General features: G+C 64.8%; 2 protein-coding genes and 1 long non-coding RNA gene across 7 annotated transcripts in view; 1 reads left to right on the top strand and 2 right to left on the bottom strand.

Moving 5' to 3' along the window:
- GRAP (GRB2 related adaptor protein) overlaps window positions 1-20,071 on the top strand; it is a 30,108-nt gene extending 10,037 nt beyond the window's left edge. For 2 of the 3 annotated variants that reach the window (XM_057714043.1, XM_057714044.1), the window contains exons 3-6: window positions 5,484-5,581; window positions 9,744-9,866; window positions 17,050-17,218; window positions 19,001-20,071. In XM_057714043.1, the coding sequence (XP_057570026.1) occupies window positions 5,484-5,581; window positions 9,744-9,866; window positions 17,050-17,218; window positions 19,001-19,186 (576 nt within the window). In that variant the 3' untranslated portion in view covers window positions 19,187-20,071. The remainder of the gene's footprint in view (window positions 1-5,483; window positions 5,582-9,743; window positions 9,867-17,049; window positions 17,219-19,000) is intronic. The other variant, XM_057714045.1, reaches the window with a different exon arrangement.
- On the bottom strand, window positions 16,700-18,819 carry LOC130839723 (uncharacterized). The gene is made up of 2 exons (XR_009049880.1): window positions 18,492-18,819; window positions 16,700-17,107 (listed from the first exon to the last, which is right to left on the bottom strand). It is a non-coding gene; the product is annotated as an uncharacterized LOC130839723 (long non-coding RNA).
- The window catches only part of SLC5A10 (solute carrier family 5 member 10), a 53,670-nt gene continuing 46,191 nt past the window's right edge, over window positions 19,566-27,044 (bottom strand). The window contains exons 2-6 of one of the 3 annotated variants that reach the window (XM_057714034.1): window positions 24,700-24,780; window positions 21,340-21,508; window positions 21,000-21,215; window positions 20,492-20,677; window positions 19,566-20,313 (exon numbers count right to left, since the gene is read on the bottom strand). In XM_057714034.1, coding sequence (XP_057570017.1) covers window positions 19,663-20,313; window positions 20,492-20,677; window positions 21,000-21,215; window positions 21,340-21,508; window positions 24,700-24,780 — 1,303 coding nt within the window. In that variant the 3' untranslated portion in view covers window positions 19,566-19,662. Of the gene's footprint in view, window positions 20,314-20,432; window positions 20,678-20,790; window positions 20,849-20,999; window positions 21,216-21,339; window positions 21,509-24,699; window positions 24,851-27,044 lie in introns of those variants that run through there. The other 2 variants (XM_057714035.1, XM_057714036.1) reach the window with 2 other exon arrangements.

Below are 27,044 nucleotides of genomic sequence, written 5' to 3'. Positions count from 1 at the left end.
CCCCCATCCGCAAGCGGCTGGTGGCAGGGGAGGGGGCCTGTGGACGTGCGGCCAGCTGGGGCCGGGGCAGGCTGGGGTCCAGCACCGCGTAGCCAGGGCGCGAGACGCGGAGACCCGGGCCTAGTTCAGAGGCCCCGGTTGCCAATCTGAGAGCCGTTTGGGGTCTCTAGGTCCAGATTCTGGGGCTTGGGAAGCAGTGGAACAGCGGGAAAATTGGAATGGGTGGGTCCCACCTGAGGCTCAAAGGGGTGGACCTGGGTGGAGGGGTGGACCCGCGGGGACCCCCAAGGCAATTGCTGTAAAGACTGTGACATCCCCGCTTCCCTCCGGACTCCTGGGCTCACCACCCACCCCAAGATTGGCCGACTTTCCTACTAACCTTCGCTAGAGTGTCGGTCAACTCCTGCTGTGTTTGCTTCTAATCGAGGCTCCTGAGGGCAGGCTCTCAGCAAGACATGGGGGTGTGGAAGGAAGGAAGGAAGGAAGGGAAGAAGGAAGGATTAAGATATTAGCTGGGACCCCAGCTGAGACCCCGGTGGGACTTGCTCCTTGTGTCCGTGGAGACCCAGGAGGAGACCTTTCATGGAATGACAGGCCAGCGGAAGGGCTGCCTTTTCCTTCCTTCATTCAGCAAATGCTTGTCGAGCTGTCAAGCATCTGTTTGGGTACCAGGCGTCGTCCTAAGTGCTGAGGACAGAGCAGTGGACGAAGCCCAGTCCCTGCCTTCCTGGAGCTGACAACCCAGAGGGTGAGTGATGTCAGGAGGTGACAAATGGATGGAAGAAACCACCTGGGGAGATGGATGCAGAGGGTGGGTGGGAGCGAGCGGCGGGGGGACAGCTTTAGATGGGGGGGCAGGGCGGGGCAGGGCAGTCTCTCAAAAGAGGACATCTGAGCTAGACCTGAAGGAGTCCAGCCACGCGAAGAGCCGCGGGAGGAGAGGAGACAATGAGAAAGCACAGCAGGCGGGATGCGGGGTGAGTCTGCAGCATGGACTCAACCCAGCTACCTGCTCAGGGGTGGCACAAAATATCACACAGCCCCGGAGAATGCACCCTGGGGAGGGGATACTTAATGACAGAGGAGTGCTCACGAAGCAACGTTAAGTGGCAAAAAAGCAGCATGCAAAGGAATATACACAGAGTCAGCTCACACGGAATCAGTAGGTACTGACGTCCACGCGCTGGATTTGTGCCTAGAGAAAGACACCAGAAAGGATGTCCTGAGGAGCTAGAGGTCGGTCCCAGGAGGTGTGCCTGTTCACACCTCTGCCTTTCCTGGGCCAGACGTGGAGGTAGGGCCCTTCCTCTCACCCTTGTACAGGTGCCAGGTCAAATCCTGCCTTGATTTAAGAATTTATTTTTTTCATTAAAAAATTTTTTTTAAACTTTTGGCCCTGCCACGTGGCATACAGAATCTTAGTTTCTGGACCAGAGATGGAATCTGTGCCCCCTACAGGAGAAGCGCAGAGTCCTAACCACTGCACAACCAGCGAAGTCCCTGATTTAAGATTTTGATGAAATTCTTTGCATTCAATTTTATTTATTTTTTTAAAGGTTTATTTATTATTTATTTATTTATTTTTGGCTGCGTTGGGTCTTCATTGCTGCGCATGGGATTTCTCTAGTTGTGGCGAGCGGGGGCAACTTTTCATTGCCGTGCATGGGCTTCTCATTAGAGTTGCTCTTTCTTGCTGCGGAGCACGGGCTCTAGGTGCGCAGACATCAGTAGTTGCAGCACGCAGGCTCAGTCGTTGTGGCGCACAGGCATAGTTGCTCCGCAGCATGTGGGGTCTTCCCGGACCAGGACTCAAACCTGTGTCCCCTGCATTGGCAGGTGGATTCTTTTTTTTTTTTTTTTTTTGAGGGTACACCAGGTTCAATCATCTGTTTTTATACACATATCCCCGTATTCCCTCCCTTCCTTGACTCCCCCCCCTCAAGTGGCAGGTGGATTCTTAACCACTGCGCCACCAGGGAAGTCCCTGCATTAAATTTTAAATAGACTATTTTTTAGAATAGTTTGAGATTTACAGAAAAATCAGTTAGATAGTACAGAGGAAGTCCCATCTGACACCTCTGCCCGCCATGTGCATGAGCACACACACACCCACACACCCTTGGTAACATTTTATATTATTAACCTGGTACATTTGTTACATTAATGGTCTGATATGGATACTTTTTTATTAACTAATGACCATATTCAGAAATTTTGCATTAATTTTGACTATTGTGGAGCACTGGCTCTAGGCGTGTGGGCTTCAGTAGTTGCGGCACATGGGCTCAATAGTTGTGGTGCACGGGCTTAGTTGCTCCTCGGCATGTGGTATCTTCCTGGGGCAGGGATCAAACCCGTGTCCCCTGCATGGGCAGGCGGATTCTTACCCACTGCGCCACCAGGGAAGTCCTAATTTTAATTTTTTAATGTTCCCTTAAAATATTATTTATCTTGAGTCCTGACTCTTTTGGAGCTCCCTTCAATTTTGTACCCAAAGTGCCTCACCCACCTCATTGCTAGTTGGGGGTCCGATGTCTATAACCTTAGAAATGTGACTGCAATCTCTCCCTGCATCCCTGCTCCCTCTCCGGGCCAGGGCCAGCGCGTGGGGCTGGTGGCTGAGCTCCACGACCTGTCCCTTCGCGAGCATGTTTCCGGAGCCAGGCCCAGCCCACCCCAGCAGTGAGCAACAGACTCGCAGACCCCAGGCCCTGGGGGCCGGCAGGATGCTGTTCTTCCGGTCTGAGCTCTGCTCTTAGACGAGAGCCCGGTGGCTTGTGGTCCCTCTCTGGACAAGTGGCCCCAAATGTCACTTCCCTGGAACAAAGCCCCAGTCCCTGATGGGCAGGCTTTTCGGGGTGCCCAGAGTCCCGCTGCTCCCTGCTGGAGGGAGGATGTGGGCGGTGGCTTCACCTCCACCTCTTCACGGATAGCCTGGCTCCCGGGACCCAGAGTCAGGGAGCCCATGGCCTCCCAGCACCTCCACGGGGATGGCTGGTGCACCTCCGGCCCGACCCAGCCGCCCTGAGCTCCCCGACCTGCTCCCGCAGCCTCCACAGCCTGCCCGCGCTCAGGCCAGCCTGCCACACTCACCCCGCATCTGACCGCATCTCAGCAGCCCCAAGCCAGGCCCCCTTCATGCCTCACCTGGGCCTGCTCCTCACAGCCCCCGGCCTCCCTCTGCTCCCAGCCTGGACTCCACACGTGTAACCCAGAGCCTGACCCTCCCCTGGTGGCCCTCAATGACTCCTCTTGGTTTTGAAAAATAAAATCTGAACTGCACCACCTCTCCACCCCCGTAAAGGACGTTCAAGCTCTCACCCTTCCCATTCACCTCACAGCACAGCCCCCACCTCGATGGCAGACACACAGGACTCCTTTCTGTCCCAGGGACAGACCTTGCTCCTGCCGCAGGGCCTTTGCACTGGCTGTTCCCTCTGCCTTGGACACTGTTCCCCACATGTTCTCACGTCTCGTTCCTTCCTGTAACTCAGGACTCAGCTCACAGGTCAGCCCCTCAGAGAGGCCTTTCTTGGTCCCCCCATGTGCGCCCTGCTGACAATTCCCCTGCCCCCAACCACACATCTTCCATCGATGTCATCCTAACGTATATTTTCAGACCGCTTATCACTACATTAAATTACCTTCTTTACTTGTGTCCTTCCTGTTTTTTTTGTCTGCCTCTGCCCACTAAAATGTGGCCTCCTGGTCCCTATGTCACCAGGCTGGACCTCATGCCTGGCAGGCAGGAGGTGCCCAGCGGCACACTGGCCAGGGGACAGTGGCACAGGACTGTGCACCAGAGAAGGGCCCGCAGGGGCAACGCTGGGGCGGGCCAGGGTGTGCGCCTCCCCAGGGAGGTCAGGGACTCCTGCATCTCAGGGGGTCTAGGGGCTTCGCACAACGTTAACAGCAAGAATTCAGCTAATGCAACCAATCAGAACACTTACGGGTCTTTCCTTGGAGTGGAGGTAACAGGAAAACAAACAAAGCCAGAATAAAACCGGGAGAGATAAGATACGTCACGTCCGTGTGTCCACACAGGACTTTGTAGGTCACAAAACACTGCTGCGTCCTTGTAGGCCACGGCTGTGCCCATTTTACAGATGTGGAAACTGAGGCCAAGGCTGTGGAGAGGGTCAGAGGCAGGCAGACTGGCCTAGAGCCCGAGGCTCCCCGGAATCTTCCCTGAATCTGTGACCCGCAGGCCCTAATTTTCTTATTAAGTTGGGTGAGTTTTTTGGTTTGTGTTGTTTAGTTTTCAGCAAAAGTTATCCTGAGTCAGCCACCTGTTTCCGGCTGTCCCTGGGGACGCCGGCCTGGCCCAGACTGCGGGGGCAGGAAGGAGGGGGGTCAGAGGGCCTGGCGGGCAGACAAGGGAGGGGCCAGGCCGGGGCCCAGGGTGGGGGCGGAGGGGGCAATCTCAGCGCCTCTTGGCAACACCCGCCCGTCGGGGCCGCTGCCGCACGCAGCCTTTGCCTGCACGGCGCTCCCCGCTTGGGCTGTTGATCTGCGTCCGACTTTCGCTTCAGCTACCATCCCCGCGGGGCTGAGCTGACGTGGAGACCCGCTCCAGGACGGACGGGGGAGGTGGCCCCTGGGCGGGGGTCCAGAGACAAAGAGGGAGGCAGACTGAGGTGCCGGTGGGGGCAGGGGCTGAGACCCCCGCTGCGCCGCCCTGCTCCCCTCCGCGGTCCGGGCCTGCGTCCTCCTCTGCTACGTAGCCTTTGGTGACCCTTTGGTGACGGCGGCCTCGGCGGGGCTGGTGTGAGAAGGGGTCACACACGCACACACAGCAAGCCTGCCCAGGACGGGGGAGCGGGCCCGAGAGTCCCGCGGGCCCTGCTGCCCGCGCCCACCGCCTCCCACCCCCTCGCCGTCGCCCGCAGCAGCTCCCACCCCCACGCGGGTTTCAGTTCCCCTCGGCCCACCTGTGGGGTGACAGGGAGCCTGGGACCCGCGCGGCCAGGCCTCCGCCTCGCCCCCGCCAAGGGCCTCTCTTATCTGCTCCCCGTGTCTGAACCTCCCAGCCCTGAGCTCAGACGTGAGGGCTTGTAAATGCACGTGACCCCGGGCGACCACCGCCGGGCAGGGGCTCCCCAGACCTACCCCCCCGCCCCCCCTCAGGGCCTGGCATCAAACGCTGTGGCCCCCATGCTCGGGGCCACAGCTCAGGAACGGGAGGGCCCGAATCTGCCCGCCTGCGCCCCACAGGGTGCCAGGGACCTGGGGGCCAGACTCCGGGCGTCCAGCTCCCGGCCTCACCCAAAGCTCAACCCACCCACCAAATCCTCCTCTGCGACCCCCCGGGCGGCTCCCCAGGGCCAGGGAACCCGCAGGACCGTGGACTCACACGCGGCCCGTGACCTTGCCCTCCTCTGGGAGGTGGGCCCCGGGGCTGGCGTGGGCCCTCAGCAGGGAGCTGGGGGAGGGGTCACCACGCCTTCTAGGTGACCAAGGGACCGTGCCGCTCCTGCCCACAGATCCTGAACATGGAAGACGACCAGAACTGGTACAAGGCTGAGCTCCGGGGCGCCGAGGGGTTCGTCCCCAAGAACTACATCCGCGTCAAGCCTCACCCGTGAGTGGCCGCCCCCCCCCCCCACCGTGTCCTCGGGGCCCCCGCCCCCGCCCTGCAGCCAAATGTCCGGCCCCCGCCTGGCCCGGGCTGAGCTGAGCTGCCTGCAAGGCCTCACCCGGCCTCTCTCCATCCGTCTGGGGCCCCCAGGCTCTTTCCCAAGCAGAGGTGGGAGACAGAGATGTCAGGACTTGCCCCAAGTGGGGGCCGGCGAGGCCAGCCCAGGCCACAACACGGAGGACCCGGGACTCCAGAGAGCTTCCGGAGGGCCTCGGAGAGGACAGGGCCCTGGGCGCTCAGCCGGCGGGGCCACTGGCTGCTGTGTGGCCTCAGGCAGGCCCCTGCTCTCTCTGTCCCTCAGTTTCCCCATCTGGGACGCAAGGAGGGCAGAGGCTCCTCTAAGAGGCCAGCTCAGCCCCGTGCAGAGGTGGGGAGTGAGGGGTCATGGTGGGAGGCGGCAGGAAGGAGGCAGACCCGTGGGGCCCTGCCTCTGGGGCAGGCGAGCTGGACACTGGCCGAGCAGAGCCTGGGACAGGGTGGAACGGCAGGCACGCGCGGGGCCCAGGTGTCCCCAGGCCTGGGACCTGCTGGCCCAGGGCAGCCCCCTGTCGGGCTTCCGACCCTGAACGCCCTGCTCCCGGCCCCAGAACAGGCCTAAGAGGCCCAGCATCTATGAAAAATCAACTGGGTATGCGTGGAGTGATGGTTGAAGCTGCCCCAGGGTACGTCGCTCGCTCAGTCATTCACCGAGCTCGGCCCACGGCCCCAGACGCCCCTCCTGGGTGCTGCTGCGGACACAAGGCGAGAGAGAGGCTGGGGTCAGAGCAGCCGTGTGCTGCCGGAGAGACAGGCAGAAAGAAAGGAAGGCACGAGAAGGCAGTCAGCACTGAGATAGCTAACCAGGGAGGGCTGCTCAGAAGAGGTGGCGACAAGTGGGGTTTTGAAGCACGTGTGTAGGAGTTAGCTACATAGAAAAGGAGAAAGGCATTCCTGGGAGAGGGGTGAAGGAGAAGCCCTGGCTGTGGGACTGGCAGGAGGGCTCCAATGCCCGGCGGAGGGTGGTGGGAGCCATGAAGGCATTTGAGCAGGGGCGGGGCCAGGGAGGTGGGGGGCACGCGGACGTGGAGGCAGGTGACAGGGCCCAGCGCGGGGCGGGGGGGGACAGGCTGGGAGCCGTGACGTGTGTGCGGCTGTGGGGTGGAAGGGAAGGGAGGTGCAGAGCCAGGGTGGGGCCTGAGGTTACTTCCTCTTTATCCGTCTTCGAGTTATTTCCGAAGCTGCCGCCACCTCCGGCTTCCTGTGCTGGGCAAGGCCCCAACCCACCCAGGTCCCCTGCCTGGGCTCCAGGCACCCCCGCTCCCCGACAGGTGCTGCAGTCCTGGGCGCCAGGCCCACAGGGTCCCTCTGGGCTGTGTGACCTTGGGCAGGCGGCTGCCTTCTGGTCGTAGCGTCTTGCTGTCGTAAAGGGAGAGAGACGGCGAGAACCCGGCCAGGGCCAGGCCAGCAGAGGACACAGCAGGAGCCTCTGGGTGGAGGCTGTGGCCTGCGAGGCCCAAGAGGCTGGGAGGCCGGGGGCTGCTGAGGAGCCTGAGCAGACGCTCCTGTTTGCTCAGGAGGGAAGAAAAGCTGATGGATTTGGGGGCCACACGTGTCAGGGCGATGCCAGTGGTTAAGGCAAGCTGCCACCAGGGCAGCTGGGAGCCATGGAGGGTTCCAGTGTCCGATGGCCCTGGGGTCCCTGGGGCCGCCCCTGGCCACTTGTGTCTGGAGCAGAGCAGGGACAGGAGTCAGGCCCCCTACCCACCCGCCTGAGGCCATGCCCAGGTGCGTCCTTGGCTAACCTCAGCCCCTGCCCTGGCCCCGAAATAGTAGTGGGGAAAGTCCAGCTCAGCGCCTGACCCAGCCCATCAGGCTGCAGGGGGTGTGGCGGGGGTGGGGCGGGGGTGGGGCAGGGGTCCCAGGGGGCCTCGTGTCTGCACCAGGCCTCTCCTTCCCTGAGCACCACCGTCACCCCCGCCTGCCCAGCGAGCCCATGGGGGTGAGGCGTGATGCAGACCAGCTGTTCCAAGAGCCTCTGGGCCTCATGGGCAGGGGCCACTGCAGTAACTGACCCAGAAGCGTGGCTGGTGGGGGTCGAGGAGGGCTTCCTGGAGGAAGGCATGGTCTGCTGGGCTTGGAAGGTAGAGTAGAAGTTTGCCGGGAGGGCAGCAGACAGGCTAATGGGGTGACGCGTGGGAGGAGGTCACAGTAGTAGCAGTGAACACCTGCGGGCAACAGCACCCTTGTTCTCCCAAGGGCCCTGCAAGCTGGGCGCTCTCATCACCATCTCGTGGGCAAGGAGGCAACGGCACAGAGAGGTTGAGTGTCTTGTCTGGGGTCACACAGCTGGCAAGAGGCAGAGTGGGATTTGCCACTGGTGCTGTGAACTCAGGCTGCGCTCACCAGGCGGGGGTGGGGGAGCTGTAAGAACAGCCGGGGGCTGGGGGAGAGTCGGAGGCCACAGGTTTGCTGTGCAACTTTTGGGGGATCCCTGACCTTCCCTGGGCCTCAGTTTCCGCATCATTAAAATGGGGACTAAGTGAGGCATCCGTGCCTGGAGCGAGCTGTGCCCTAGGGCTTCGGGAGGGCTGCTTCTCTCACACCTTGTCCCCGGAGCCACCGAGGACCTGGTGGGGGCAGGGCTGGTCTCCTCGAGGCTGTGGTTGCAAAATCTTTTGAGGGTGACAGCCGCCCACATGCAGACGCCTCCTGTGGGGTTTTGTGGGTTCTTTGGAGACACCCAGGCCTCGGGGAACGCCCACTTGGGGCGCCACCGGACCCCTGCTCCTACAGCAACACCTGCGCCCGGGTCCTGCTGGGGGCTTCCCAGAGGAGCTCCCTTCCCGGGGCCCCTGAGCCCCGGGCCGCCTGCGTCCCAGCTTAGCCTCTGACCTGGAGGCCTTATCAGGGACTCCCAGGCGCCAGAGACTCAGGCCTCGGCGCCACCTCCACCGCCTCCCCTCTCGGGGAGCCCACCCTGAGATGGGCTCAGGGTCCCCCCAGTGTAGGGGCAGCAGCGGGCTAGCACAGCACTTTTAGGGGGCTCCCCAGGAGCTGGACCTGAGACGCGATGTGGGGACGGGGACTTTCTTTCCGAGTGGAAAGCGGGCGGGAAGGGGCTGGGGCGCGGCCTGCCTGCCGCGAACCAGGGAGCCGCCCCGTCGGGGCCCAGCCCGCCCCGCACCCAGGCCAGGCCCGCTAGTAACAAGCCCCGGGAGGAAGCACCAGGGCGCCACGTGGCAGGCAGCGTGGTCACGGGCAGGACCCCGTCTGCCTGCACCTGAGCCTCCGAGCCGGGCCTGGAGGGCTCGCTGTCCACATCCCGACACAACAGGAAAGGTCCCGCTTCGCATCCGCTGGGGCCGCGCGCAGACTCAGGAAGCAGCTGAAGGAGGGAAGGGAGATGTACCAGGAAAGGAGGCTCTGGCCCCCCTCGGGCGCCAAGGTCCCACCACGAGACTCCACCTGCTCTGGGCCTCAGTTTCCCGGTCCAGACCATGAAGGGGCTGGGCTAAAACCCAGGAACTGGGAAGCCCGTCGGAGACCACCCAGACCCTCCAAGGGTGGGCCGGGCTGGATTAGAGAAGCTGCAGCCCAGCCTCTCACCCCAGGCCCTGCCAGACTCTCGGCATTTACAAGGCACCTTCTGCATACCCAGTTCTGTTTGGTCAGAAAGAAAAGGGACTTGAACTTGTGAGAAAAAGTCCAGGAGGCCTCAGTCTCTGAAACGGGTACAGCGAGAGACCTTTTCTCACCAGATCAAAGCTACTGTGTGTACGTGTGTGTGTGTGTATAACTTTTTTTTGGTCACCTTTTAAAATATTTTTTTACTTTTAAGAATCTACCATGTGAAAATGGAAAAGTCCAGCTGGGGTTGGCTGGGTCAGGGTTCACCGAGGTGTGTATTTGCCTGGTGTGGTGGGAAAGGCTTGGGCTCAGGGGCCAGAATGCTGGGACTGGGCCCAGCTCCTTCCAACGTGCACGACCTTGGGCATGTTACCTCAGCCTCTCTGGGTAAAGGGGGGTGCAGTCACATCTGCTGTGTCTCGGGACTGCGGCGAGGACCTGGCAGTGCTGGGTGCGGGGTGGTCTGGCCTCCCCACCCTCACCCGCCCCCTCTCTGCAGGTGGTACTCGGGCAGGATTTCCCGGCAGCTGGCAGAGGAGATTCTGATGAAGCGGAACCACCCCGGAGCCTTCCTGATCCGGGAGAGCGAGAGCTCCCCAGGGGAGTTCTCCATCTCTGTGAAGTGAGTTCTGACCTGGGGTGTGTGGAGGAGGTGGGCGGGGACAGGCCCGCAGACGGTGGAGGGAGCGACAGACGCCTGGAAGCAGGAGACCGCCTGGGGGTCGGGGATGACGCGCAACGTGCACCCCAGGGTGTGGCCCAGAGCAGTGCGGATGGGACAGAGCTCCATGGCTGCGAGGCCTCTAGAGTCTGACCAAGGGCGCCTCACCGGGGGAGGCTGACGTGGTGGGACTGCTGGTGGGAAAACAGCAGGGCCCCCGGGCTAGGTGTGCAGGATGTGCTCTGGGCAGGGTCCCTCGTGTGCTATGTAGATAGAGGCTGGACCCTGGGGCCAGGGTGCTTGGGTTCAGATTCTGGCTCTGCCATTTCCAGACTGTGCGACTCTGGGCAAGTCACTTAACCTCTCTGTGCCTGTTTCCTCACATGTAACATGGGTTATTGCAAGGAATAGATGTCATTCTATTTAGAGCCGTTAGAATAGTGGCTGGCACTGAAGCCTCTGGGCAGCACAGAACCCAATCCCAAAGGTCACAATGGGGCCATGGAGGCATCCAGGCCAGAAGGAAGGGGCAGGAAGCGGATGGGGAGTGAAGGGCCAGGCCCCCAGCTGTCTCTGTCCTTCCTCCTCCCAGTGGCTGGAGCAGGCAGGTCTAGGTGCAGCAATTTAAGGACTTGTCACCCAGCTACATGCCATCTGCCAGGCTGTTCTAGGGACTTGGGAAATGACAGTCCCAAAACCCAAAGGTGCTGCCCTTTGGGGTTTACACCTTAGTGGGGGAGACAGACCGCGAACCAATGAAAAAAGGAGATAAATGAATGCAGCAGGAGCTGGTGGGCAGGACAGCCATTGAGAAGGCAGCGTTTGAGCAAAGATCTAAACCTGGTGGTGGAGGCTGCCCAGAGCCCCGGCGGGGAGGACCTGGGAGGAGAGGCGTCCAGGTGGAGGGAACAGCGAATGCAAAAGCCCTGCGGTGGGGACGCCCCTGGGGTGAGTGGGGCAGAGTCGGTGGGGGTGGGGGTGGGGGGGCACAGCCAGAGAGATGGGCCTGACAGGTCCCACGGGGAGGCTAGTTTCCCCCAGAGCTACAGGGCCCTGCGGAGGGTCCTGAGCAGGGGAGATGGCTTGGATCCCTCTGGCTGCTGTGAAGAGCGAGGACAGTTAGTTGGGAAGTGGCTCCTGCGGGTTGGGGGGTCGGGGAGGCGGCATGGATTTGTGAAGTGGGACCACCAGCAGTACCACTGTTGCGGCTGCCACGGGCACCAGGCGCGGCAAAGCTGCCAACTGGATGGAAGGGACGGAGTGGACGTGGGGCAGCGTGGCCTCTGGGAGGTGGTGGCCGCTCCGTGTGGCCCCACTTGGACGTCCACTTTCCTAGGACTTGGATGCTTCACGGCCAGTGGCTGGCTGATTTTCCAAAGGATAAACGAACACGGGATGGCTTTGATGGGTGACGTGGGGCAAGGCTGACTGGGCGCTGAGCTCAGGGGAATCCCAGTGAGGCAGCCACGGGCTAGGTCGGGGGAGGGGGAGGGGGAGGGCTCGTGGCTCCTACCAGGCTGGGCCACGAGGCTCCTGTCTGCAGGAACCTATCCCCAGGGAGGCCTTGCCCGTCCTTTCTGTAAAGAGCTCGTGGTGGTGCACGGTCAGCACGTGGGAGCCCTGGGAGCTGGGCATGGCCCATCTGGACTGGGAGGCACCTTGTGGCGGGACCACCAAGGTCAGGAGGGCCGGGCGGGGTGATCCCACATCACGGGGGTCACAGCCTTCAGCCGCTCCTCTCCACGCTTTGTCACCAGCCACGGCTTTTCTCACGTCCGTTTCCCCTGGGAACAGGCTGCGCTCACGGAGGGCAGCAATGGCTCTCCTCCTCTCTGGGCCCCTCTCTCTCCGTCTTAAAAATGGGGGCACTGCTAGTGGGGAGGGGGGCGGGGAGACACAGCTCCTGGCCCTGACCTCCCACCCCGAAGGTCGATGGTCGTGGGCGTCTGGAGCCCCCCGGCGCGCCCCGCCCTCCACAGCCCAGCCCCCGCCGCCCAGCGGGTCCCCCGAAGCAGGAAGTGGCGGTTTTCCCTGCGGCTCCCGGGGCATCTCCTGGGAATGGCGCCCGCCAGGCGGGCTGGTCTGGCCTCCAGCGGCTCCTGGAATCAGCTCCAAAGCCCAAGGGGCGCCCTGGGCTGCGTCTGCAGCCTGAGCTGAGACCCCGCCACCCACCACCCCCCAGCCCCGCACCCCCGCGAGCGGGTCCCACGCCTGCACGTCCGCCGGGGCTGCCCGGGCGCCCGCCCTCTCCTGGGCCTCCGGGCACAGGCTCAGCCCTCGTGTGTGAGTGTGTGTGTGCGAGAGTGTCTGAGAGTGTGTGTGTATGACTGTGTGTGACTGTGAGTGTGTGCGTGTGTGCGTGTCTGAGTGTGTCTGTGACAGTGCGAGAGTGTGAGGGTGAATGACAGTGTGTGTGTGTGTGAGAGTGTGTTCTCTGAGTGTCTGAGAGTGTGAGTGTGTGACTCTGTGTGTGTGTGTGTGCGCGCGCGCACGCGCGTGTGCAGGACGGGGAGGCGTCCCTCAGGGAGTGGGGGCCCGGGCTCCTGATTGAGGAAAGTGCAGTGGCGGCAGACACGCCACAGGGCGGAGGAGGTGACATCTGAGCTGGGCCCTGAAGCATGAGTAGGAGTTTGGTGCACCCAGAGGGGCGAGGGGATGCCGGGCCGGGGACCGCCATGTGCGAAGGCCTGGAGGTGGGGCAGTGAGGGGCGGGCCTGACGGCAACGTGTGCGTCTGACCAGGAGGGGAGCCGGCACCAGCGCGGCCGCCGCGGGGAGGGGTGCGGGAAGAGGGCCGGGAGGGCCCCTCGGGGAAACCCCAGCTCGCGCCCCCTCCGCCCCCGGCCTCCTGGCCCGGCCCCGCCCCCAGCACCCCCGCCCCCCGGTGGTGCGCGCACGGCGCCACCAGGGGGCGCCCTCCAGCCGCGGCGTCGTCCCCGCGGCCGCCGCCCGGGCCCCGGCCGCCCTCCGGCCCGTCGCCTCTCGGGGGCGTCTTTCAGGGCCCTCGAAGGACCAGCCGGCGGGGACCCGAGCAGGAGACGGACGCCGGGCAGCTGGCAGGGGCTCCGGAGCCAGACCTCGGCTCTGCCGCGCCTCCCGCACAGCCCCGGGCAGGGTCCGCCCGCCCGCTTCCCGGCGGCACCGCGGACGCCGGTGTGAGGCGCTCGTCACCGTGGTGACCCCCCCGGGGCCACGCCGAGCTCCTCGAGAAGGGCCGGCGGCCAGGCGGAGGGGAGCCCGCTGCCCGCCCGCCCCGCCCCGGCCCCGCCCCGCTGCGCGACCCGGCGGACCCCGGCCCCGCGGCCGAGCCGTGGCGAAGGCAGCCCCGGACGTCGTCAGGTCCGCGGGCCCGGGGGCCACCCTCCCGGCGACGGCCGCCCGGGGCCGTGTGCCAGAGCACGTGCGCCCTGGCTGGCCGGGCTCCTGCGGCCTCTGACCCCGCACGTGGGGCCTCCCCGGCGCCCCGCCCAGCCCCGCCCAGCCGTCGGAGGCCTTGTGCTGCCTCATGGGGGGACGGTGGCCACGGCTGGCTGCCCTTTGCAGGCTTGCGAAGGGCCGTCCCTCGCCCCCGGGAGCATGTCTGAGCGGGCGGCCGGCGGCCGGGGCAGGGGGCGCCGCCGGGGCCGCGTAACTTTTGCCCCACCCTCTCATCCAGGATGCCGGGGGCTCCTCTGTCAGAAATGACAGGTTGTTCCCAAGTGAGACGTTTTGCTTCTTTTCAGGCCAGGGGTGTCCTGGAGTCAAGGGCATGTGTTTGCTCTGACCCTCTGGTGGCTGAGCCCCTACTGTGCGCCAGGCCCTGTGAGATTCAGCCACCAACAAATCAGGCAAAGCTCCCTGTCCTTTAGGCTCTCATGTTCCACTGCAGTGACGTAGAACTCCAGAATTTTATATGTATGTATGTATACGTATATATATAACTTACTAAATGATGAGTACATTATATACAGTCTTTGAAGATGATAAAGGCTCTTGGGAAAATGAAGCAGGAAAGAACTGAGGGGTAGGTCAGGCGCAATTGCATGCACGCAAATACAGGAAGGAAGTGACAGCGGAAGCCCAGCGTGCGGGTGAGGAAACAGAAGCTCAGAGACATGCAGTAACTTGCTCAAGGTCACACAGCCAGAAACAGCAGAGCTAGGGCCCGCTGACCCTCTGTGATCTGAAAGGCCAGGTCTGCCCTTCCACTCTCCTTCCCTGAGGCCTAAAGACCTAAGGGGAGACGGCCTGCACCGGCGTCCCGAGGTCAGTTTGCTGGTATCTCGCGTCTGTCGCAGGACAGGTAATGCACGCCCTCCCTTTTCACAAGTGGGGAAACTGAGTCTAGAGAAGGACAGTACCTCACAGATGTCACCCAGTGGGCAGTCAGCACCCCGGCCCCCACCCAGGGCGTCCACAGGCCCCGACCGGGGCGGGGTTCCTGCCCTTACCCCGGCCTTGTTTATCCTCCCTGGGCTGCCACTGTCACCTCCGCTGCTGCCGCCACCAGGCCAGAAAAACCTGCTGCTCAGGACGGGCGGCGGCTGCTAGCACCAGCCCAGGGGCCAGGCCCAGCCCTCATCCCCCTGGACGGGTGGGCGTGGGGGTCACACACAGAGACACACACACCGGCGGCTGCTCCGAGCTGGAGGCACACGTCCAGTCCCTCCCGCAGAGCAGGGAGAGACACATGCAGACACCCCAGGCTCTGCCCACGGTGGTGCACCAGCTGCAAGCGCCCCCCCTTCTGTCTGCACCTGGGCCAGCCCCCCCCCCCCAGGGCGCCCCTTCTCCCCTGCAGCTCAGGGGGCTCACCCAGCAGGGCCATCACTCCCAGCCCTGCTCAGGGCCCATCTGGACTCAGGCCTGGGCCCAGGGAGGCGGGAGACAGGCTGGCTGCACGAGGGAGAGGCTGCCCAGGTGCTGGGTCCTCGGGCCTGTCACATGGAGGCAGGTCCCTGGTCAGGCCAGGGGCTGGCGCAGCAGGACGGCCACACCCGCTCAGAGACGCAGCAGCCTGGCTGCCCCCGGCCATGGGCGGGCTCCTCTCCCCTCTGGGCCCCGCTCTCCCATCGCGAGCCACGCACAGGCTGGCGGCTAGACCAAGAGAGCATCCCAGGTTTGTAAGGTTCTAGAACTCCTGGGTCCCTTGCCACCTTCCCAGGTCTCGCCTCCTGACCTGGGTGTGGTCAGGGAACGCTCCGTTCTGGGTGCCTGTCTGGGTAACTGAAGATAATACCAAAGGGTTCAGAGTTGTGCTCATGTGGGGCTGAGACCTCTTCAAACCTCCCACACCCTCGTCCGCCCCTTACCCAGAGGACAGGGGCCACCCGCACCCCAGGCGGCTCCTTGGGGCCGGCACAGAGTCGGGGCCTTCTGCCTCCCCGAGCACCACGGCCACGGTACTGGGGCCGGGAGAACCCCGAGCGCGCGGGGACAGGGCACCAGGGAGTCCTGGGCTCGGGGGCCTCTGGGCCCGAGGCTGCAGCAGGTCAGACGGGGCGGGCGGCACCTGCCCACCTGCCCGCCCTCCTCCCATCCCGGACCGTGGACACGCACATCCCACAGCCGACAGCTCGGCGGCTTAGTCACCTGGGAACAATGCCTGCTGTCGGGCTGGGGATGATGGCTGTGCCTGGCCCAGAGCCTCAGGCCTTCTCTAGCCTCAGTTCTGTAGGGGGAGCGGGCTGTCCTGCGAGTGGACACGTGTTAGAGGGGCTGGGACCACAGCTCAGAGCCGGCAGGGCAGCGTCCAGGAACGAAGCAGCCCGTGAGCACGGATGCTTCTGGACCGAGTCCAGCCTCTCCCAACTGGGCTAGACCTGGGCCGACTCCTGCCCCCTGCCTTTGGGTGTCTGTGAGCAGCGGGTTACAGCCAGGCTGTGCAAGGGGCTGGGGAACCCAAGGAGTCCCTAGACTCTGACTGAGGGTGTCTGAGGCAGCTCGCAGAGGTTGGGCCATTTTACCCGGGCCTTGAAACATGAGTAGGAGTTGGACTCAAGAAGAATTTGGAAGAACTAGTGTATGCAGAGGCCTGGAGGTATGCTTGAAAGTGGAGAGACAGAGGTTCTGTGTGGTTTTGAGCCTTGACCTGGGCAGGGTGGCAGGATCCCCCTCCTGCAACCGCAGATACACACAGAGAACAGAAGGTATTTTACCTGCAACAAATCCCTATCTTAAATCTTGCATCTTAATCTTTAAAAAGGCAGCACAGCAGCCCCAGGGCTGACAGGTGGAGGAAGTGAGCCGCAGGCAGGGCCGGGCAACAGGGACCGACGCTGTACTCCCGTCCAGGCCCTAGAAGCACTTGGCTGCCCCAGTCCTGAGTGGCCTGGCCTGGCGTGGAACGTGCTGCGTGTGGGAAGGTCCCTTTGCCCCGCTGCCCAGTTTGGGAGAAGGCTGTCCGCTCCACTGGGCTGGAAGGCACCTGGGGGGATTTGGTGGTGGTGGGTGGCAAGGCTGGGCAAAGACTGGGAGAGGAGAAAGGGGCTTGTTGATTGCATCAGAGAGTATTTGAAGGAAATGAGGCCAGACGTGTCATCGGAGCCAGAACTGGAGATTGAGGTGTTAAGATTTTACCCTGAGGGCAATGGGGAGCCATAGAAGGTGCTTGAGGTCGGGGTGGGGCGGGGAGGACAGGAAGCATCCCACAGGCCTGAGCTCCTCTCACACCAGCAGGCTTTGGTCCGAGTCAGGATGGTCTTAGGACTCAGCCCTCAAGGGACGGTTAGGGCTGGGAGGGGACGAGGTGGGGGAGAGAGAAGAGTGTCAAGGCTGAGGGGACATTGGAGAGAAGAGATGCTGTCCGACCACCTCTCTCAGAGGAAACATTTAATGTTACTGATACACGAGCACTTACCCAGAAGGGGGGTGTTATGAGGAAACTGAGGTTCAGAGAAGTTAAGCGGTTTACCTAAGATCACACAGCAGGAGAGTGTCCTGGTCCAGGGCCCACACCCTGTACTCCACACTCCACTGCCAGGTGGGGACTCACTGCGTCGTTCACGGAGCCGGTGAGTGGGGCCTGGGACCCCCTCCCCACCTCCTCTCCTCCTGACTCCAGGCCACACCTGGAGAGAAGAAGGCCTGGCTCCGGGGCCGGGGGACGGGGGGAGGGCCCCGGCCGCCGTGGGTCCATCTGAGGTGGCCTGTGTTCTCTTCTTTAGCTACGGGGACCAGGTGCAGCACTTCAAGGTGCTGCGAGAGGCCTCAGGGAAGTACTACCTGTGGGAAGAGAAGTTCAACTCTCTGAATGAGCTGGTCGCCTTCTACCGGACCACCACCATCGCCAAGAAGCGGCAGGTCTTCCTGCGGGATGAGGAGCCCCTGGCCAAGGTGGGTGGGCGGGGCGGGCGGGCGAGGGGGCCTCTCCGCCTGGCTGAGCCCCAGCCCCGCAGGGCCTGACTGCCCTCTTCCCCACGTGGCCGGAGGAGGGTCCAGCCCAGCTTCTAAATTTCTGTCCCGGGCACTGCAGGGAGACAAGCAGGGCTGGGGAAGGAGGGGGCGAGAAAGAGCAGGTGGAAACTCCACAGGCAAACCGAGCCTGGCTCGTTCTCAGCCAGGAGCCGTGCGTGGCACACAGTAGGTGCTCAAGGGTTGTTTGTTGAATGAGTGAAGGTCCTGACACCTGCTGGGCCTCCTGGTCCCCACGTGCAGGGAGGAAATGGAGGCTCAGGGGGTGAGGTGACCCACCCACGCCACCTGCCGGGCGGGGTCATTGCTGGCTTCTGCTCCCCAGGACCTGGCCTGGGGCGGGGGCGGGGCAGTGTGAGCGCTCTTAGGCGAGGTCCTGGCCAGCTGGGGGAGGGGGTCCCTGCTCTGTCATCAAGGGGCCCCGGGGCCGAGCTCTACCTCTCATTAGGCTGACGACAGCACGACACCAGCCAGTGAGCACGACACCAGCCAGTGGGCTTATTAGCCCCGATGTGCTGTTTTCCTTGGGAGGGGGTGTCGGCAAGGCCTGGGGCTGGGGAGTGGCTGCCAGGTTGCCGCTCTAGTCCTGCCTGTTCCTAGACCCCACCGCCTCGCTGTGTGTGACCTTAGGGCCAGTTCATTCCTCACCTGGGCCTCAGTTTCCCCTCCAGTCCAGCAGGATGAGCCCTGGGACCTGATACATCAGGAGACTACGCCGGCTCCGAGCGCAGCCTCAGGGACTCTTCCTCGGTCCCCTCCTCGCCCTCCGCCCTGCTGGGCCTGCCTCCCGGACCTCCACCCCCTCCCCATCACTGCCCTGGCCAGCTCTGCCCTTGGAAAGTGTGAGGGGGGCCAGGATGGAGCGGGGGGCCACCAGAGGGCTCCCCATACCCACTGCCTCTCTCTGGCCTGGCCCTGGGGTCACCTGTCCTGCGGGGCGGCTGCAGAGCTGGCTCAGTCCCCGAGGACCCAGGCTGCCTCCTCCTTCCTGGGCAGAGAACCACTAATGACAGCCTGTCCGTGATCCTATCACCCGTCCCGGATACGATTCCGCAGGCTTGGGGCAGAGAGCCTGGTGGGCAGGCAGGGCCAGGGTGCTGGGCGTGATCCTCGTGGCGCCGGGCTGAGGTGCCTGCACGGGGCCCGCGTCCGTTCTTCGGGGGGGAAGCAAGTCCCACAGAGGCCAGGGGCTCACCTGAGGTCACCGTGGGGCATCGATGGGACTGGAACCCAGCCCGAGAGAGGGAAGCACTGCAAAGTGACATCCTTGCCCTCAAAGCCTGGCCAAGGGCAACAGCAGTAAACCGCCCGCAGCTGCACGTCGCTTTGCAGTTTATACGGCCTGTCCCTGTGGTTCCAGGGCCTGGAGTCAAAAGTTGTCACGGCTGCTGCAGAGTCCGGAAAGAGGATCTAACCAAGTCCTGCGCTGAGGCCCAGGGCTCAGGTCCCTTGACCGCTGGTGCTGAGGTCCCAGCTGGGCCGCCAGGACGGTGGCTGTGTCCTGTGGAGACACAGGGTCTGTGTGCAGGGGGCCCAGGGGTGGGGCGGCAGCTGTCCGGCCCTGGACGCAGCGCTGGGTTCAACCCCGCTTCTGCCTGAGAGGCCCCGCCCCGCCCAGGGGCAATCACTTCTCTCGGGGCGTCCGTGGGAGCAGCCTGGCGGGGGCTCCGGAAGGGCCCCCCTGACTGCTCCTTCCCCTTGCAGCCGCCCCGCGCCTGCTTTGCCCAGGCCCAGTTTGACTTCTTGGCCCAGGACCCCTCCCAGCTCAGCTTCCGCCGCGGTGACATCATTGAGGTCATGGAGCGCCTCGACCCCTGCTGGTGGCGGGGCCGGCTCTGCGGCCGCGTCGGCTTCTTTCCGCGGAGCTACGTCCAGCCGGTGCACCTGTGACCAGAGTGGGCCCGGGGTAGGGCCCGCGGACCGGCCGTCCACTGGGCACCAAGGTCCGGAGAGAGGACACAGGCACCCCCAGCCCGGGGCCTTGGACGGGAACGCGCGCCTCCTGACGGTCTGGCCGGCCTCCTGCGCTTCATGCCAACTGGGACTGGCCCGGAGCCCTGGAGCCACCTCCACGCTCAGCGCCCACAGGCTAGGGGGGCGCTGGGGTCTCCGCTGGCCTCTTCCCGTTGGCCACCGGCTGTGTGACGTCACAGGGTGGCCGGCAGGGCCCGCCCACTCCCAGCCCCAACGGCCCCACCCCCAGAGAGGGCTCCGGACTCCTGGGTCCCACCCCCTGGGGGCTCACGCCAAGGAACCAGGGGCTGGGTGGGTGACCACCCGCTGGCCTGCCCGCCCCTCCGTCCGAAAGCCCCAAAGGCTGGCTCCCGGGCGAGGCGGCCGGGGCCCTGCACACCCGTGACCTGGACTCACTGGACAGGCTCCCGGTGGAGGTCGACTTCCGGGGCTGCCCCTGGCGTCCAGCAGCCCCGCCCACCACAGGTGCCCCGCGGGGAGGCTGGAGGCCCTGCGGAGGGGGGCCCGGGCTGAGAGAAACGGAGGCAGCCGCTCCTGCCCCGCTGGCCCCGCAGGGTGGACGAGCTCTGAGGGGCCGGCCTCGGACGCGGCCCCCTGGGAGACATAGCTGCGCCTGCTCTTACGCGTTCTGGCCCAGGTTCTGCCCGGACCAGGGCCTGGGGAAGCGTTGGGGACGACAGGCCAGGCAGGGGGTTGGGGCCAGAGCTGGGCCGTGAGGTCCAGGGGCATCCAGAGGGGCGGGCAGCCGCTGTGGGGCCCCGGCTCGAGGGAGGGCAGGGTGTCCACAGGGAAGCTGCCGCCAGTGGGGTTCTAGGCAGTGCCCGCCGGGGGCCTGGGGCCCTTGGGGAGCAGTCAGGCCGAGGGGGCTCGGAACGGGCTTTGAGTGCCAGGCCGCTGGCGGGGAGGGCGTGAGCAGAGAGGCAGCAGGACGAGGTCCCACGGCAGCTGGAGCAGGCGGGGAGGGGGAGGAGCCCGGGGAGGGGGGTGCCAGGGCTGGCCTGAGACATTCGAGCCTGGGTGCTGGCAGGTTTGCTGCTCGCGACCTGGGCCCGTGAACGCAGAATAAAAACAGTAAAAGGGGATAAGGATGTGCATCAGAAATCTCATTTTCTTTCCAATTACAATGACTATTTTGAAGGATCATACATTCTTTTTTCCCATCGTCTCCCTAATTTGTCAGGGCTCCTGCTTTGCCCGCTCGGCCAGTCCCTGGGCACTGACCCGCCCTGTGGCCACACGGGGCGCCGCCCTCCTCTGGGCCTCGGTGTCCTTGGTGGGGAGGGGGCTTCTGGGGGCAGCGTCAGGCGAAGTAGGCGTAGAGGAAGATGTTGACGCACATGAGGAGGATGGCGTTGAAGCCACAGACACGCGCCCAGAAAGCATGTTTCTGGGCTGCTCGGCCGTCACCTGGAGGGGGCAGGAGGAGGGGACAGGTGAGGGCCACAGGGCCACCCCGGCGCCCTGGCCCCCAGCCCTGCTGTGGGTGGGCGTGAGGGGGAGCGCCAGGGTCACACACACACCTGTTTTGGCTCCCACGGGCAGGTCCCGGGCCAGGGTCCACCAGGTGAGGTTCTCGATCTGCAGGGAAGTGGGCCCAGACAGGGTGGGGTCAGTGACGGAAAGAGGGCAGCTGAGTTCGAAAAGGGCCAGGGGCCAGGGCCAGGTGGGGTTACAGGTCCGGAGCGAGGACGTGCCGGAGTCGGAGAGTCAGGGCTCAGGGCGGGCTCACCTGGACGCCCCGGGGGGGTGGCGTCAGCAGGCTGCCGGCCACCAGCACAGCCCCACTGAGCAGGAAGAGAGCCACGGCGAAGTGCAGGTAGTGCAGGCTGCGGAGGGCTGCGGGCCGCGCGTCGGGGCAGCCGCAGGGCGGAGCCGGGTGCAGGAACTCCAGCACCAGCCTCGCGGCGCCCACCGCCAGCCCCACCATCAGGCTCCAGAAGGCCCCCTGGGGGAGAAGGCGGGGCGGCTGGGGCCACGGGAGGAAGGCCAGGGGTCCCCCCACCCAGGCGCACGGGCAGCGGGGGGAGGTGTGGGCCCAGCCGGACCCTGCGCCCGGAACCCCCCCCCACCTGCTCGTTAGCCCGCCGCCAGAAGATGCCCAGGATGAAGAGGGCCGTCACCGGCGGGGCCAGGGAGCTGGTCACCGACTGCATGTAGATGAAGAGCTGCCCGCTGCTGGAGCCCTGCAGCACCGGAATCCAGGCCACACTCACGCCGATGAGCCCCACGACGACCAGCCTGCGGGCGGCAGGGCAGCGGGCGGGCGGCCCTGGAGACCCTGCTCGCCGTCCACTCAGGCTGGCTCTCCAGCTGCGCCCTGCCGCCCCAGCCCCAGACGCCTCCCCGCCCCGGCCCACTCCTCCAGCGCCTGGCGAGACGCGCCCCCCACTCAGCCTGTCTGCTTCCTCTCATCCGCGGGGTCTCAGCGTGGCCCCCACGGCCCCCGGAGCCGTGACCCCCGGCCGGCACCCCCACACCCCGCAGTTCTGGCTGTGGACTCCGGCCCAAGCGCAAGGTTTGGAGGCTGGCCGGCTCACCTGTGAAGCCCCTCCCCGGCCCACCCTGCGTGGGATCCTCCTCTTAGCTCCTGCCTGCCTCCCGCTGGGCCCCCCCTCCTCCACGAGCAGCCCACCCGTGGGCAGGGTGCTGCACTGGGGGCCCAGACGCGGGGACGAGCAGGCCCGGTCCCTGCCCAGCACCCAGAGTGAAGCAAAGGAAACATACGGGCCTGTCCCCTTGCGCTCAGGGCTGGGCTGAGGGAGCCCAGAGGAAGCATCCATCCAGGAGGGCTCCCAGGAGGAGGGGCCCTGCAGCTTTGAAGGGGTGTGGGGCCTGGCTCAGGGGACAGGGCTGGAGCGGGGTGTGCACAGGCGCCTCTCTTGGCTGTGTCCTGGGCCAGCTGGGCGCCCCTCACCCCTCAAGGTGGGTGATGGGGGAGACCCCCTGGGGCCCGGACAGGACAGCAGGGGCCGCAGAGGCCAGGTGTGCCGCTGGAGCGGGTCCTCCCGCCCGCCCACCTCCCTTCCCTTCCGGGCCTGAGGGAGAGGGTGGAGGAAGGAGGCGCCCCCTTGATTAGGGCTAATTAACCCTCCAGCCTGGCAGGCGGCGGGCGCTGCCCTCTTCAAAGGCACAGGCAGTCTCCACCCCGCCCTCTTCACACAGGCCCCGCGTCCAACACCAGACTCAGCATCTCTTGTGGGGCTGGGCCTCTCCAGCCCGGCCTGGAGTGGGGCCCAGGCCCTCGCACTGTCCTCTTGGCTTTGCTCTGCTGACTTAGCTGCCGCCAAAGGGACTCCAAACCTGAGGCGGTTCCTTCTGCCTGGAACGCCCTTCTCAGCTCCTCCCCCAGCCAAGCCCCCTCCTCCTCCAAGGCCCAGCTCAAGGCCCTCCTCCTCCAGGAAGTCTTCCTGACACCCTGCCCCCTACCCCACTCTGCCGTCAGGATGACTGGCCCCCTCCGTTGCTGCTGGGCTGCAGCCGTGGTTGCAGGGGGGCCCCTCAAGGGCTGGGGGGGCTCTGAGATCTCTCTGGGTCCCCTGTGTCACCCAGCTCGATGCGTGGTCCCAGGGAGGCCCCCACGAGTGGACTGAGTAACAGAGGGGGGTGGACCTCAGGGGCTGCGGGGGAGGCCTGGGCAGCGGGGCTGGGGACTGGCAACAATCGGGGCCTCAGGCATGAGGTGGTCACGTCCCCAGGCCTGCCACGGCTCCTCTGGCCCCCCCCACCCTGAGGAGACGGGGGAGGGTCCCCAGCACCCGCACGAGGGCCTCACCCTGCGCTGGGTGCCCTCTGCGGCCCTGCCCTCTGGAAGTCCCGTCCCTCCTTGGACTGAGGCTCCGCAGATGCAGACCCCGCATGGCTGCAAACGTAGCATGCACCGTGCTGCTAGGCAGGAAGCAGGCTGGAGGGGCTGGGGGTCCTGCTGTGGGCTGGTAGGGCTGAGCCCCGGCCCCGCACCCAGCATCGGGCCCTTTCCGCCCCACCGACCCGGCAGCTGAGATAACTGGGGCCCAGAGAGGGTGCGCAGCTCGGCCCACATCACACAGCCGGGTGCCCGCAGGCAGGCTGGCAGGGCCCTGGGCGGGCTTGCCTGGGTGGATGGGTGGGAAGGAGGGTCAAGGGTGCCATGGCGGCGTGGTGAGGTGGCATAGAGGGGAGACCAGCTCAGGACCCTGGCTTCAGGTGGGAGCAGGGAAGTAGCAGGCAGGGGACATGGAGCCCCCCAGGGGGACTGAGGCCACCAGCGTCCAGGCCAGGGGGCCGGGGCACATCCCGGGCCGCAGGAGGACGATGTCTGGGTCCCAGTTCCTGGGCCACCAGAGCTGGAGGGGCTCGGGGAGGAGCCAGTCAGACAGGGGCGGGGACCCCCTGGCTGGGAGAGGTGGGCCAGGTGCTGACACAGAAGCCGCCGCCAGCAGGGGAGGGGCCCCTGCGCTGGAGAAGGTCTGGCCACGCGTGAGCTCACAGCTGCCGGCTGGCGTGTCCTGACACAAGCCGGCTGCTTTGCGTCACTGGGACAACAGCCTGGAGCTCTGGGGGACCCCACCCTGAGGTTGGGCACCACGGGCCCCCAGCCGGCGCGGGCACTGCTGCCGAGCCCAGCAGCAGAGGGCCGGGGCCCCCTTGACTGGCACCGCGGGGGCTGCATGGCTCACAAGGGGTACACGGGGGGGACCCCGAGAGGGCACCATCTCCTCTTCCTCCGTCACGGAGTCTCACCCCTAAGGGACGCCCGGGTACTCGGCAGAGCTTGGGGATGAGGGCCAGTCAGGCACAGCCCCCTGCCCCTGTGGGGAGGGGCGTCGGGACACCAGGGGGGTCCACGTGGCCCACGTGTGCTGTGGAAGCGGTGGTGCTATAGCTCCTCCGGGAGGCTTCCAGGGGAGGGGGCTCATTCCTTGGGCGGGGATATCAGGGAGGGCTGGCTGGAGGAGGGGCTCTTGAGCAGAGTCTAGAAGGATCAGGTGAGTCATCGAGGTAATAAAGAGGGCACAGGCGGGGCTCGGAGGAAGTGGGCAGGAGCTCAGTGGGGCCGGGAGCACCGGGGTCAGAGGGTATGGCCACCTGCCTCCGCCATAGCTGTGCTGGCTCCTGGCCCTCTCTGGGGCAGCTGGGCACCGTTAGGGGCCAGGGGTTCAGATGTGGGGAAGGCAGATCTCTGGCTGGTTAGGGAAGGGGGGCTCTCCCTGGCAGATTCCTTCAGAGATTCCGCTCGGGGTAAGAGATGCGTCCAAGATGGGGGTTGTGGCCTTGAAGGGGTGGCCAGGAGTGCGATGCGGAAGGCGGGAGGGGCAGGAGATTCTACCCTCTTCTCTGCTCTCCTTCCTGGCATCGTCCTTCTTTCCACTGGCAGACTCCTACTTATCCCTCAAAGCCCACCTCTGGTGGGGCCCCACGGGGAAGCCCTCCTCCCGGCCCCTCCCCCGTACCGCCCCACCAGCAGCAGCTCCCGCTCGCCGGCACCGGGCCGCAGCCGCCTCCAGATGTCCACGGTGAAAAGCGTGCTGCTGCTGTTGAAGATGGAGGTCAGCGAGGACATGAGTGCGGCCATCATCACGGCGATCATCAGCCCCCGCAGACCTGGGGGCACAGGGGCCGCCGTGACCCTGCCGGGCCGCGCCCCGCCCCCGGGGGCCCTCCTGCTGCCTGAGGCCCAGGAGGGAGGAGGCGGGCGTGGTGGAGGTGGTGGGAGGAAGACCCCAGCACGGGAGGCTGAGGGCAACGGCGGGGCTCCCGCATCTGCTGCCCGAGCCCGAGGGCTGCCGGCAATGGGGATCTGTCCTCAGCCTCCCGTTTCTCTGGAGCTTCCAGTTCACAGGGCACGTTCACACCCAGACTTCATTTGATGGTGAGGAGGTGGATGCTCAGAGAGGGCAGGAGAGTTGCCCAGGGACGCACAGCAGCCAGAGGCAGAGCTTAGGGCTGGAGCGGGGGAGTGAGGACGGCCTGGACAGGACCCTCAGCCTGGAGGCCATACCCTGGGCAGGGTGCAGGGGCCCAGGGCCTGGGGTTTCCTGCGACTTCCTGTGTGTGGCCACCCTGGCAGGCACAGAGCCCCTGTCTTGTCGGTTCTCTGAGAGAGGAGATGTGGTTACCCAAATGGGAGAGAAAAACCCACCCGGTCGTTGGCTGAAAACGAATGAGGGGCCCCCATCAAGGCGGGCAAGGCCCTGCTGGGCAAAGCCTTCTGGGGGTCGTGGGCTTGAGAGGGGCTGAGGGTGCCGAGGACTCAGTGCTGTGTGGCTTTAGGCTGGTCGCCTCCCCTCTCTGGGCTTCGGTTCAAGTCTCTCTCCAAGGCTTCTTGTGCCTTTTCTTCAAGTGTCTAAGCACCTCCCCCACCTCTGCAGATTTCCTGTCTGGGTTCCACCCCACCCCCAACTCCTACACACCCCTCACCGCCCCAGGATAAGCCACCTCCCGAGAGCTCAGCCTTGCAGGTGCCGTTGCTTGCCTGGCCCTGGTTCTGCGTCTGACCTGCTCTGTGACCTCCAGGCATCCCACGGCCCTCTCTGTTCACTCAGGCTGACTGGGATGGAGCCCAGAGGAAAGTGAATTAAATCATGGTTTCCCCCCCCACATTTCTCCACCCTCCTTCCCTCACTCAGGGAGGTGATTAACTTGGGACTTAGTCTCCTTCCGTTTCTCACACACGGAGCTCAAGGCCAGGAGAGCAGCTGTGGCCCAACAACGGCTGGGTGCCGGCGAGGCCCCCAGAAGAGAAGGGGCAGGCGAGACCCCGAGGTGGGAGCCACAGGGCGGCCAAGGCGAGGGGCGGGGAAGCGTCATTACCTCCAGTTTACACATGAGGACACACGCTGCGAGAAGGAAAGGGACTTGCCCCAAGTGTCTGGGCCAGCAAGGGGCAGAGCCCAGGTCTGGTCCGGGAGGGAGGCGGGGAGGGAGGAGCAGGGCGGGGCCGGAAGCTCCCACGGAGGGGGTGGCGGGGACTGAGACTCCGGAGGTGAAACTGGGCTACAGAGGAAAGCTGTCTCCTCTTTTGGCTTAGGTGGGACCACGCCCCTTGCCACGTGTTCTGCTTGCACACCTCCTGTGACTGGGAACTCACCACCCCGTATCAGCCGGGCAGGGCACGTGGAAAGGGCCCACGCCTGCCCTGAGTTCTCTGGCCTGCAGGGTCTCGGGGGCAGCAGAAGCCGCAGGCCCGAGGTGGGGCTGGGGCTCCTGCGGCCCCGGCAGCGTCAGCAGTGGGCTTGGGGCCAGAGAGACTGGGGTTTGTGTCTCGGCCACGTGCTACAAAACTGGGACACGTCACTTGCCTCGCTCCGTGCCTCAGTTTCCCCATCTGTAAAACACAGCTGAAAACTCTGCCTCAATCCCCTTTCTTGAGAAGCAGTTTGTGAAAGGGCCTGACACCCAGCAGGCCTGAGAGAGGAGAGAGGGGCAGCCTTTCTCGAGGGACGGGCCAGCTAAGAGGACGCGCCCGGGGGGCAGACCACCTGAGTTCAGACCCCAGCTTTGCAGCTCACTTGCCATGTGACTTTCGCCAGGGTACGCTGGGTCTCATTTTCCCCGTTTATCACGTGGGGAGGACGAGAGGCTTCCCTGACAGTCCAGTGCTTAGGACCTCAACCTTCCACCGCAGAGGGCATGGGTTCGATCCCCAGTCGGGGAACTAAGATCCCTCATGCCGTGCAGCGTGGCCAAAAATAAAAAAATGAAGTGGGGACGATGATAACAGCACCCAGGGTTCCCGAGAAGAGGATGCAAGGGAGCCCGTGTGCCGCCCCCGGCGCCCTGTCTTCCCTGTTATTAT

This window comes from Hippopotamus amphibius, chromosome 17, assembly GCF_030028045.1.
Source record: "Hippopotamus amphibius kiboko isolate mHipAmp2 chromosome 17, mHipAmp2.hap2, whole genome shotgun sequence".
Taxonomy (NCBI): domain Eukaryota; kingdom Metazoa; phylum Chordata; class Mammalia; order Artiodactyla; family Hippopotamidae; genus Hippopotamus; species Hippopotamus amphibius.
This window is presented reverse-complemented; position numbering and strand designations above follow the sequence as displayed.